Source organism: Geospiza fortis, unplaced genomic scaffold, assembly GCF_000277835.1.
Source record: "Geospiza fortis unplaced genomic scaffold, GeoFor_1.0 scaffold662, whole genome shotgun sequence".
Classification (NCBI taxonomy): Eukaryota; Metazoa; Chordata; class Aves; order Passeriformes; family Thraupidae; genus Geospiza; species Geospiza fortis.
In genome coordinates, this window is record NW_005054450.1 from 1,432,764 (window position 1) to 1,443,778 (window position 11,015).

At 51.0% G+C, this 11,015-nt stretch overlaps 1 protein-coding gene across 1 annotated transcript in view; it reads right to left on the minus strand.

Moving 5' to 3' along the window:
* CASZ1 (castor zinc finger 1) overlaps positions 1-10,151 on the minus strand; it is a 102,616-nt gene extending 92,465 nt beyond the window's left edge. The window contains exon 1 of the mRNA XM_031062552.1: positions 10,054-10,151. Coding sequence (XP_030918412.1) covers positions 10,054-10,057 — 4 coding nt within the window. The 5' untranslated portion in view covers positions 10,058-10,151. The remainder of the gene's footprint in view (positions 1-10,053) is intronic.
* Positions 10,152-11,015: the final 864 nt, after the last annotated feature.

Sequence of the window (11,015 nt, forward strand, 5' to 3'; positions counted from 1 at the left end):
CGGGGCTGCGGGAGCAGCGGCGGGCGCTAAGTGTGAGGCAGACGCAGCGATTGCATTACTGAAGGAGCCCGGGCTGGCAATGCCGAGCTATCGTCCCTGTAATCCTGTTAGCCAGCAATCTCCATTCCGAAAGAGCTTCATTTCTTTGTGAATATTTGTAAACTAGATATCTAATGGAAAATTATAGGAAAATTATAGTGAAATTCATGACGAAGAAATCCGATTAGCCCTAATTCAATTATGCCATCTTAGCCCACACAGCACATTTCCCATTTTTTTCCCATAAATACCAATGCCAGGGGTCCGGGTAATCAAATAAAATTGAAAATCATCTTCCCATTAAATTCAATTAGCTGCAATTTCTAAAGCCTATCAGAGATTTTAATTACTAAATTATAAAATTCTCCAATGCTAAATTGAAACTAAAAAAATTGCACATCCTTATATTTCAGAAGAAAAAAACCCAGCAGAAACCTTGAAAAATACCCTTCTCCTCCCATCAACATCCACGTGAACACGGGTCTGGGCAGGCTCCACCAGAGAAATGAGTGTAGAGGGACATGAGCCAGGCCTAGGAAAGAAGGTGGCTACCTCTGTGAGAAAGTGTGTGGATATCAGCTGAGATTAAAACCTAAAATCCAGCCCTAGTTCAACTGAGCTGGGTTGGAAGAGGGAAGGGGAGAGGCTAGCAATCTGAGCAGCGTGTTTGCTCCCTTTTCCCACACAAGCTCCTCGGTTCTGGCAGGTTTTCTGAGCTGCTGTGCCAGGCACCAGTGACAAGCCACCGTGCTCCCGCAGCCAGTGAAAGAGCCGAGACTCTCTAGGAGCTGGAACGAGCTTTGCCTGCAAATGGGCTCGGGGAGGCAGTCCCTCGAGTCTCCGTGTGCCAAAGCCAGGGCAGGAGAGCTGGTGATGCCCAGAGGGAAGCAGGAGGGCAGATGCTAGCTTTGTGCTTCTGATAAAACTTCTTGAATAATGGCCATGCAAGCCTGGTCCTGACACTGAATTAAGGGAAGCTGGAGCCCTCAGCAAACTGATTTAGCTTGAAGCACTACTTCAGCGAACACGTGGGATGTTCCAGAGGAGGGGGATATAATCACCCTTCCCTGATAGCACAGGAACTCTCGGAGTTCACAGAGGCACCAGGCAGGCAAGCCCATCCCTAAACTGTTCTTTATTCAACAACTAAACCAAGCAGGCAAACAGGGAAACCAGCAAAGCCTGTGCCTACAGATGCTCTCTTCCAGCCCTGCTTCTCTGGGGACCAGCATGGCACAGTGAGGTGTCGAGGGGCAATTAACTGTGTGAACAAGCAGTGGGAGGAGAAGGGAAGCTCAGCTCTCCAGTTACAATACCTGACCCTCCACGAGGCAGCAAGAGTAAGGATTTTCTGACACTGCTTTTATGCCAGAGAGCACTTTTGCATGGTACCCTAAAGGGTTTATTCACGTGCTAACATAAACGAAGCCAGTTTGTTCTCATAGCTCTAAATAGAAGCTCAGGTTGCCCTGAACCAGGCCGATACTTGGTTTAATTTACTGGGCACCCGAAAGTTGCCAGCAGGGAGTTGCCCGCAAACAGAACAACAACAAAAAAGTTAATGATCTGGGCTTTTTCTTTAATAAATAGGCAAACTGGCTGAGCCGGATTGTTGGCTAGGATTCGTCTCCCCTTTATCACCCTGGAGCTTCTGTGACACATTCTCCAAATCATCAGCATTTTGCAATTTGAGGTCGTTACCAAATAGTATTTTTTTGCCAAGGAAGGGAGAAAAATAAATTAATAATTAAGAAGCCCAAGCAGGGAGAGGCTGCGGGTTGAATGGCGCTGCCACCTCCGCGGGGATTGCTCAGGCACCTGGCAGCCTGCCCAGCGCGCACCTTGGTCGCTGTCTCACCCTGGAATGTGCTGCTGGCACCCAAGTGCTACTTGATTTTACTACGAATTAATCAAAGTCTCTTTTGCAAATGTCTAACACTAAATCACCACTGGCTGAGCTTCAAATGCAATTCCCCTGTTCCAGGGATTTGGTGCAAGGAGATTACCAGCTCCAGGTGAAGAGCTGAAGGGGGTTTCCTCTCTGCACATCTTCTGGTTCTCCAAAGCATCAGCCTCTCCCAGCTGGAAGGACAATAGATTTCCCACAAGTCTCCTCCTGCTCAGAGCAGGTAACCACACAGACATCCAAGATATGCTGGGATAAATCCATCTGTGCTGCCTGACTGGAGTGTAGTTACACCAAAAAGGAATTTGGCGCGACTGCGAGCTGACACAGGTGGCAGAGCACCGCACTGGCAGCTTGGGTGTGCCTGTGACCCCGTGTTTATGGAGCTGTGGAAGCATCTCCACACAGGACGACACACAGAGATGTGTACCTGCCTGCGTGGGTATGGCTGCCTGCTCATCTGTGCACATGGATGTGCATGGCTCTGTGGCACTGTGTGGGCACTTGGCCACATGTGTACAGGGCTGTGCAGTCAGATGTGGCTGCCCACAGACATTCTCTAAGGGAGTTCTTGCCATGTTAACGTGTGCATGTCTCATTTGTCTCTGAACTTGTAGAACTGAGCACCCTCCCTGTTCTGTCCAGCCCCACAAAAGGCGCTTTGCCATGGCTGATGATCTGGATGGCATCAGCACATGTCCTTGCACTGCTCCAGCAATACACCACTCCCTGAGCCATGGGCGAGCTGTATTCCCCTCTCCACACTCTGCCTGTCTCAGAGCCCTTTCATATTTTCAGTGCTCACTAGACCGTGAATTCACCTTCATACCAGTTACAGGGTTATTTAGCTTCTCCTGACACTGATAACCACCAAACTTTCACTGGCAGCTCAGCTCTCTCCAAAGAGCCATGCAGCACTCCTCTCTCCCGTGGTGCCCCCACCCATGCACACCCACCAGGAGCACGGGGGCAGATGCCCTGGCAGGACACAGTGCCTCAGTGCTCACCCACCAGCCACAGCCACTTATCCCCAGCACGTATCTACGCTGTGAAAAAGAGGAACAGAGCAGAAGAGTTAAAAACTGGATGGAAAGAATGAAATAGAGAAGGGAAGAGAGAGACAGAAGGGGAAAAGGGTGACAAAGCAAAACCAGTACAAACAGAGGAGGAAAACCCCCTAGGACAACAGAGAAAGGATGCGGGATGGAGGCAGAAGAGCACAGGAATATACAGTGGGGTTTTCCCCCTGCATACCCCACAAAGCAACACTCTCCAGCAGTTGACACCAACATATTCCACAGCTCTCCCTGAAATCTTAGGGATCAACTAGACAGCTGTTGTACAGCAGCTGGACTAGCTGTGCATGGGCTGGGGCACTGCCGAGGAGTAATGAGGATGAGCAGCCTGTGTGGGAAACAAGGCACTGCCCCCAGGGTGCCCAAAGGCCGACAGAGTGCAGAAACCCCCAAACAGGAGGATGAAACCTCTCTGCAGGGCCAAGCACAAGGCAGGTGAAGTCTGTCCCTCCTCCCCAGTCACGAGGGAACTCTACCCTCCCTTTGCTGGCCCAGAACCACCTCAGCCAGTCACCCTCCCACTGGCTCTGAGCCACTGTCGCCTATTCCCCCTGCTGCAGACCTGTAAGGCACCTTTCCCCTGCCACAGTCTCTTGGCTTCATGCCTTTGGCACATGGCCTTGCTGCTCGCCCCTGGCCATGTGGGCTTGCTCCGTGGTCCCCTGCACCTTGCCATTCCCTGCTGAAGCAAGTGCTGCAGTGACATTTCACTCTGAAACCAAGCAAGTGCTGACAGCGAGTGGCAGCCCCAAGGGTTCTTGCTTGGCCCCCAGGGCTGTGCAGGGCCAGACACTGCTGACAAGGGGCACAAGTTGCTGCACAGCTTGTGGCACCTCTTCCCATCTGTGTGGCTCCCCTGGCCCTGCCCCAAGATGTGCCTGCAGCAAGTCACCCATCCCAGTGTGGCCATCCCCATCTCCCATCCCATACAGCCCCTTGGAGCACTGACCCCATATCCCAGCAGACAAAATCCCTCCTTCTTTGGCCCAGGGATTTCATCTCGTTCTAACAAAGAGCTCAAGGTGGGGACTTCGTTATGTTCCCACAGCCGTGGGGTACGGATAAACACGATTCCTGTCACTCCCCCAAGTGTGCAACGATACATTCCCACATAGACACAGATCTGCACACATAACACGGAGTAGCATGGATCTGGAAAGGGAGCTGGTAGGGGGACAGAGCTGCTCTTGTCCCCGAGGCAGCTGTTGCTGACTCCACCTAACACCAGAGACTGCAATAAAGTCGGAATTGGTGTCACTTTTGGGGTTGTCCGTGGCAAAGCCAAGAGCTGGATTTGATGATCCCATGTGGATCCCTTCCAGCTCAGGATACTCCATCACTCTGGGGTTCTGTGATACTGTGAACTGCAAGAGCCCAAAGGGATGAGAACAGGATGGACCAAAGCAGTAGCCCTGGCACAAGTTTATCACAGCCAAATGCTTTTGGCACAAATTCTTCACACCCAAACACTTCTCCCTGTCCTCCACCTTCTTCAGGATGGTTCCTACCACTGGAGCCTCTGCTGGCTTTGCATGGCCATCCTGCAAAGGCAGATCTGTGGAAAGACAGCAGAAACAGCCCTGCTGCCTCACCTGCCCCAGGAGCACACCCCAGGGCTCCTGCTTTCCCCATCTCACCATGAAAAAAAAAAAGCTCTGTGCAAATAATAGATCAATAGAGCCCCCGCCTCTTCGGAAGGAAAACAAACACCCGGATCACCGCAAATTAGAGAATGTTTCGCTTCACTTCATCCAAACAGGCTGACAATTTTTTTGGGTTGTTGCCACGGTGACAGAGTAACACAGCGTTCAGCCTGTTGCAGAACAATCAATTAAGTTAATGCCTCGGAGTGCCTGTTTACCCTTCCATTTAGGAGGTGCTGCTCTCCCTCACGCTTTCTCTCTAGCTAGTTTCAGATTTCTGATCCTTTGCTTCCTGCTCCTAGTTCTTCTTTATTTAATGTAAAAAAAAGTCTCTACCCTAACTACCTTCTGGCTTATAAGGAGCCTCACACTTTCTGGAATGATTGCCTGGAATAAAGGTTTTCCCCCCTCTGACTCCTGTTATTTCGCGTTCTTTCCTGGAAAAACTGGGGATTTACCTTTACCTTGCATGGTACAGCCCTGTCCCCTCCTCCTGGTGTGCTCAAGAACTCGCCAAGTTTCTAAAGGCCAGCTCTCAACATCCCCTTGGGAGAGTGGCTACCTTCGGAGTAACTGCTTCTAACAAGATGAAGTAACTTGAACTGAAGATCTATGAAGTGATCAGAAACCCTTCCACTATTGCTGCTTTCTACACTGTGAGCTGTGACCATAAATGAAGAACCATCTTGTGCTAAATGCTATCTGAAAAGGAGAACTACAAAAGGGCCTCTTAAGAGTCTAGGTCTCATGCTAAGGTACGGAACTCCTAAATATTTGCTTAAATGATCTTGGCTTAAGCAAAACTCAACCTAGTGCCCTCCATCTTCCCCAACCCTGCTGCCCTCCTCCTTCCCCAACCCACCCAAACAACACCTCCAACATCCTGGGTGAAAATGAGGTACCAGAGAGTGAAAGGATTTATCCAAGGCCAAGCCTGAGATATAATTCAGGGCTTCTGTCTCCTGATCTCTCTGCAGCTTGGTGCTGTCTTTCTCATCAACACAATATTCTTATGCTTTTCTTTGAAATCTGAATAAAAGTGTCCATCTCCCTCGTATCCTCATCCTAAAGGAAAAGGCAGGGGCAAGCATGATGTGAAAACAGGAGGATTCCATGATACTGTCTTCTCATCCTGCCACTAGCAACAAGTGCCTAAATGTAAAGTTAGTATTAATTTAGTATTGAACAGATGGAAGAAAACTGTAGACCAAGCAGATACAGAAGAATGGTGCTCAAACACTAGGAAAAATCACAGTAATAGGTCAAATATAACATCTCCTCCCTGCTTCCCAAGCCGGATCCTTTTTCAAGGACTCCACTCTCACAAGCTAACACAAGCCTGCTCAGGGGGGAGCCCTGAGGCCAGGTCTGCACAGGCTGCAGGACAGCCATGCCCCGGGTCCCCCCGGTGCACTCCTCTCCCCCTCCCAGAGAAGTTGTCAGCAGAACCTGTTGGAGCAGGGGCTCGTTGACTGCTCCCTGTCCATTACAGCCCGGATTATAAGCATATTGCACAGTGCTCTCTGCACGGTGCTGGGGAAATCCAATACGCTGAAAGGTTAATGCAATCAATTAGGGTGACAAGGAAGTAGAGTAAAGCCTTCTGAGTAGATGAAAGGGAGAGAGAGATGGAGACAGGGAAAAGCCAAGAGAAGCAGGGGGGGAGCAAAGAGTGGGAGAACGAGGAGGAGGAAGATGGTATACAGGACTTGTGCTATAGACCTCAGGGTGCTGGTGTGGCCAAGGGCACCATCCTGCCCCAGCATGGATGGGGTGGTGTCATTCACAGAAGCAAGGCAGGCCATGGGTCCCCAAGGCACCAGCTGGGCCAGGACACCCTGTTTGTGGCTTTTCCTGCCATCTCCTGAAGAATGTGGAGCCCTGCTCAAACTGCAGCTGCCCAGGTTGGCCTGCCATCAACCTGCTCCCTAAGGGTGATCGCTGGGGGACTGGCAGAAGTTCCTGTATCTTTCCTGCCCAGGTACCCAGCAGGCATGAAAGAAAATGATTAGGTTTGCAAGGCAAAGGATCTCAGCAAACCATGGGGGAGCATCAAGGGAGGAGAAACAGGGAACAGGAAGGACAAAGAGAACTTCTGGCTATTCATACACTCTGCACAAAAAGGTAAGGATGAGCACCATCTCTGTAGACTTCCTTCCAGTTAGACACTGGTCATCACTGGCCACTTCCTTGCACCTATCCCCTCATGTCTGTAAGCATCTGTAACTTAGATGCTCTCTTACTTTTCCAGCCTCCTTCCCAGTGTGTCAGCCTGGGCTCTCCTGCAAGGCCAGAGAACAAGCCCCAGCCAGTGCCCAGCTGTAGCACTTTCACCCCTGCCTGCGGACAGTTTGACGAGGGTGTTGTGGCACTCAAGCCACCAGCACAGCGTGGAGATCTCAGTGCCATAACTTACATCCTGCTGCTCTGTCCAGCATGGCACAGGCCTTCCCCAGGGCATTCAGCTCAGGGAAGAGCCCCACCCTCCCCTGCAGCCCCCTGAGCCGCTGTTGACTGGCTGCACTCCTGCTCTCTGACCCCCGAGCAGAGCAGTACTTCATTAACCTGGGCTGACAGGTCAGCGAGCACAGCCCCTTCCTACCACGGCTCCTGCTCGGGCACAGCTCAGCCAGGGAGAATGTGACACCAGCTCATTAGAACAAATTATTACTCTATAACCCCTGCTGCAATGTCCCTTAATATGCCTATTTAGCAAGAGACAAGTCCTGGTGGGCTCCTCGGCATTAAAACAACCTCACAAATCACCAGAGGCACAAGCACCATGATCTCTGCTTCTGGGGGTGGAGAGAGGGCGGCTGTTCCTTGGATGGGTGCTGGAGGGGTGCAGAGTCCTGGGCTCTTCCCCTGCAGCAAAATGAAGCTTCAGATATTGCTGGGGGATGTTCTGCAGGCAGGGAGTTTCCATCTGGCTGTGGATCACTGTGCTGCCAAATGTGCCCAAGCTTCAGCACAACCAAGTGTTGTTCCCTCACTGAAATCCACTGAGGAAGTGTTCTGGGATGCCCATTAAACTGTTGGGCCTGTTTTGCTCTGCCTTATCCCTGCCTAACTCTGCCCTCAGCACTACCATCAGTGTCATGTTCCATGTTAGACCTACAAGATTTAAATGTTTCCCTGTAATATATATGAAGTCAGTGCCTGGCTTTCCAAATCCACCTCCAACACTAACCCCACATGCTCATTCCTTCAGGTTAACCAGCCAAGCCAAAGAGCAAGTCTGGAAGCTGACATTGATGGTAGGCACTGTGTGCTACCTCCCCATGTAAGGCCAGGCTAAATTTTGAGGGATAAACCCATGCACATGAAAGCAGTGGGCTCACACCTTTGCAGGGAGGGCTGCCAGCTGTCTAGGACTAATCCAGAAATTACAGAACTGCCGTAGTTTTGGGCACAGTGAGTGAGATATCACAGGCAAAGACAGAAATGTGGGCAAATGTCAGAGGAAGGCTGCTACTACACAGGAACAGGGAGCATGAGGAAATCAACCTCCAACCTGACCTTTAGAAGAGGGAAAAGGGAGAAATAAAACAGTGATTCATATAACAGAAAGAAGTGGCAGCAGTGCCAGGCAGGAGACAGTGAGAAAGAAAAGTAATGGAAAGAAGAGAAGAAAGTGTGAGAAGTGTGTGATGGTGGGCACAGAGAGGGGCAGGATGAAAGCAAACGAATGGAGAAACGAGGGACCTGAGAGAAACAGAGAGAGGGAGGGCGGGAGGAAAAGGAGGAGAAAAGAGCAAGAATAGCCATGCAGCGAGGAGCACACGGGCGAGGCAGAGTGCTGTAACCAGGGTTGTGAAGCATGAAAAGGGAAGAATCTGCCTGTTCCTTTCAGCACTTGGAGCATGGCGCTCAGTGGTGACCTACACTGTGCCTGGCTGTGATCACGTTTTCAGGGCCACTGCCTGCCGATCCCAAACAATGATGAGGAGCCTTTGAAGTCAGAGAAAGAAGCCGCAATGTGAACTGGGGACTTTTTTTCCCCCCTTTTTTTCCTCTCCATTTTTTTAAGGGCCGGGGAAAGAAGGGAGGAAAAGGAAGGCCTGAAGTGGTGGGGGGAAGGTTGGGGGAGAGGTTGCAAGGACAGAACAGAGAGTTGCTCTCTGTGGGGTGCCCCGAAACGAGAGAGACAAAAAGAAAACAAACAGTTTATGAGTAGGGCACATGCTGCCTGTGTCTGCATGCCCCACACTGCTGGCCCCCCGTGCTCCAAGGGAGGCTTCTGTTCCCCAGCAATGATGGATGGATGCATAGGGCCATTCAGGCCTGCCATGTTACAGCAGCAGTATTTACATAACACTGGCCTTCCACCGGTCACCTCTGACACTGCCCGGCCCAGCTTGGGGCCCCCTCCCACCCCAGCCAGCCTGGGCCCCTCAGATGCTGCTGGGACTCAGTCCATGTGCTCCCCAAAACTGGGCATTGGGGGTCCCCACTGCTGCAGGGATGCTCTGAGCGCAGTGAGTGCTCCTGGCACTCTGAGTAATGTCTCACAGGGCAGAGCGCTTCCCACCCTCCCCACGGCCTCTCCTGCCCTCAGACCTGTCTTGGTGCCTGCTGATGGAGGGGAAGCAAGAGGAGCTAGGGACAGCAGGAACTGCCTCAGCGTGGTAGGGACTTCTCAGGAACCATCATCTGAGGTGGCATAGGGAGTGTCTTACCCAGCACACGGAGATAAGGCTTTTAAGAGACAATATTATCTTCCATTTCCCTGGGGTCTAGACCTCTAACTCTTACCAGGGACAGACCAAGTCACCTTCCAAGCTCTAGAAGACTGTGAAGCTGGGTTGTTTTTTTTCCTAAGACAGACCATGAGGGTCTAGGTAAAGGGAAAACCCAGGAAAGCCCTGATTCTGCTGGACACCTGGAAATGCTTCCACACTACCACCATGGTTCTGCAGTCTGAATAGATAAAAATGTGCCAGAAGAGGAGGAGAACATGCACATCACCATCTGAATTATGTGAACTGAGCTCAGCAAAACTTCACAGTAGATGGAGACTGCATCCTGTTCAGTGAAAGGACCTTATATCCATCTCCTCCATCACACATGCATGAAGATAAAGCAGTTCCCTTTCACCAAAATCCTTACACTTTTTTAGCTGTAAAGATAGAGGCAGTAGAGAAGATATTGAGGAAAACCTTCAGTGACAAAACCAGGTGCCCACAACAACTGCTGTACAAAGACAAAGACAGGATTAGGACACACATATGCCATGTCTGCACTTGACTTTCTTCTGTTTCCATCTCTCTTCGTGAGTAACAACAGTCCAGCCCCAGAAGGTCTAGTGCAGACATGGCCACGGTGAGCAGGCTGTAAGTGTGAGAGACACACAGAGGAAAAGAGAACCCAGGAGGGCATAGTGACATACCCATTGCAGTCTGAAGTCTCTCCTACCTTTCGGAGATTTCAAGGCCTCGTTTCTTGCCTCGTTTTTAGCTCTAAATTCACTTCATTCTGGAGTGAGAAAAGAAAGGATCCAGTTAACACAAAGGGCACACCTGAGTAAAAGCCAAGACTCACAGAAGCTGCATAAGAACATGGTCCAGCATGGGACACTCAGACTCCACAAGGGAACAAAATGCCTTCCTGCTCCTGGCTGTACCCCACACTGCCATGTACCCCACAGCACTTCTCTGTGAAAGAGGTTCCTAATGAGGGTTGGGAATAATTTCACATGGAGAGCAGCCATTACTGGCCTGAATCCTGCTCCCCAGGTACCAGAGACACACCTTGTGCTGGTCTGCTCCGTACTTTGCCCACACATCTAAGGTTGCGTTCTGCTCCATGTCAGATTTTCCCTTCCCAATCTTCACATTTCCTCTGCTGACCCCTCTTTCCCAGAGGTTCCCCTGTGTGCTAACGGTGAGGCCTCCCTTGCACACCTTGTGGGGCTCAAGATGATGGGGTGCAGGACTGGGTCCTGTGTCACTGACCCCCCTTACCCACTCATCTGTGTATTTTGCGCCCAGGAGAATGCAGAGAGTGAGGACGAAGGAGAAAAGGGACAGGGGAAAAAAAGTCACAGCAAAATACACGAAAAGTAAATTGAATTATTTAAAACCATATGTTCCAAAAATGTGACAGAGCATAAAAGCAGTGCCATGAGACTTCTGGAGGGGGTTATTCTGCACAGGCAGGGTGGGAGGAGAGCTCACGGCTGGGGGAAGACTGCTCTGCAGCCCGACAGGGTCTTCCCTCTCCCAGAGCTGGGAGGTGGCCAGGAGCACAGGGTGGCTTCATGCACAGTGGCAAGGGTGCCTGGCCCATTCCTGCAGCCTCTGTTTTGCAGCCCTGCCAAAACAGCTCTCACAGCTGCGCAGGGTAGCAGTA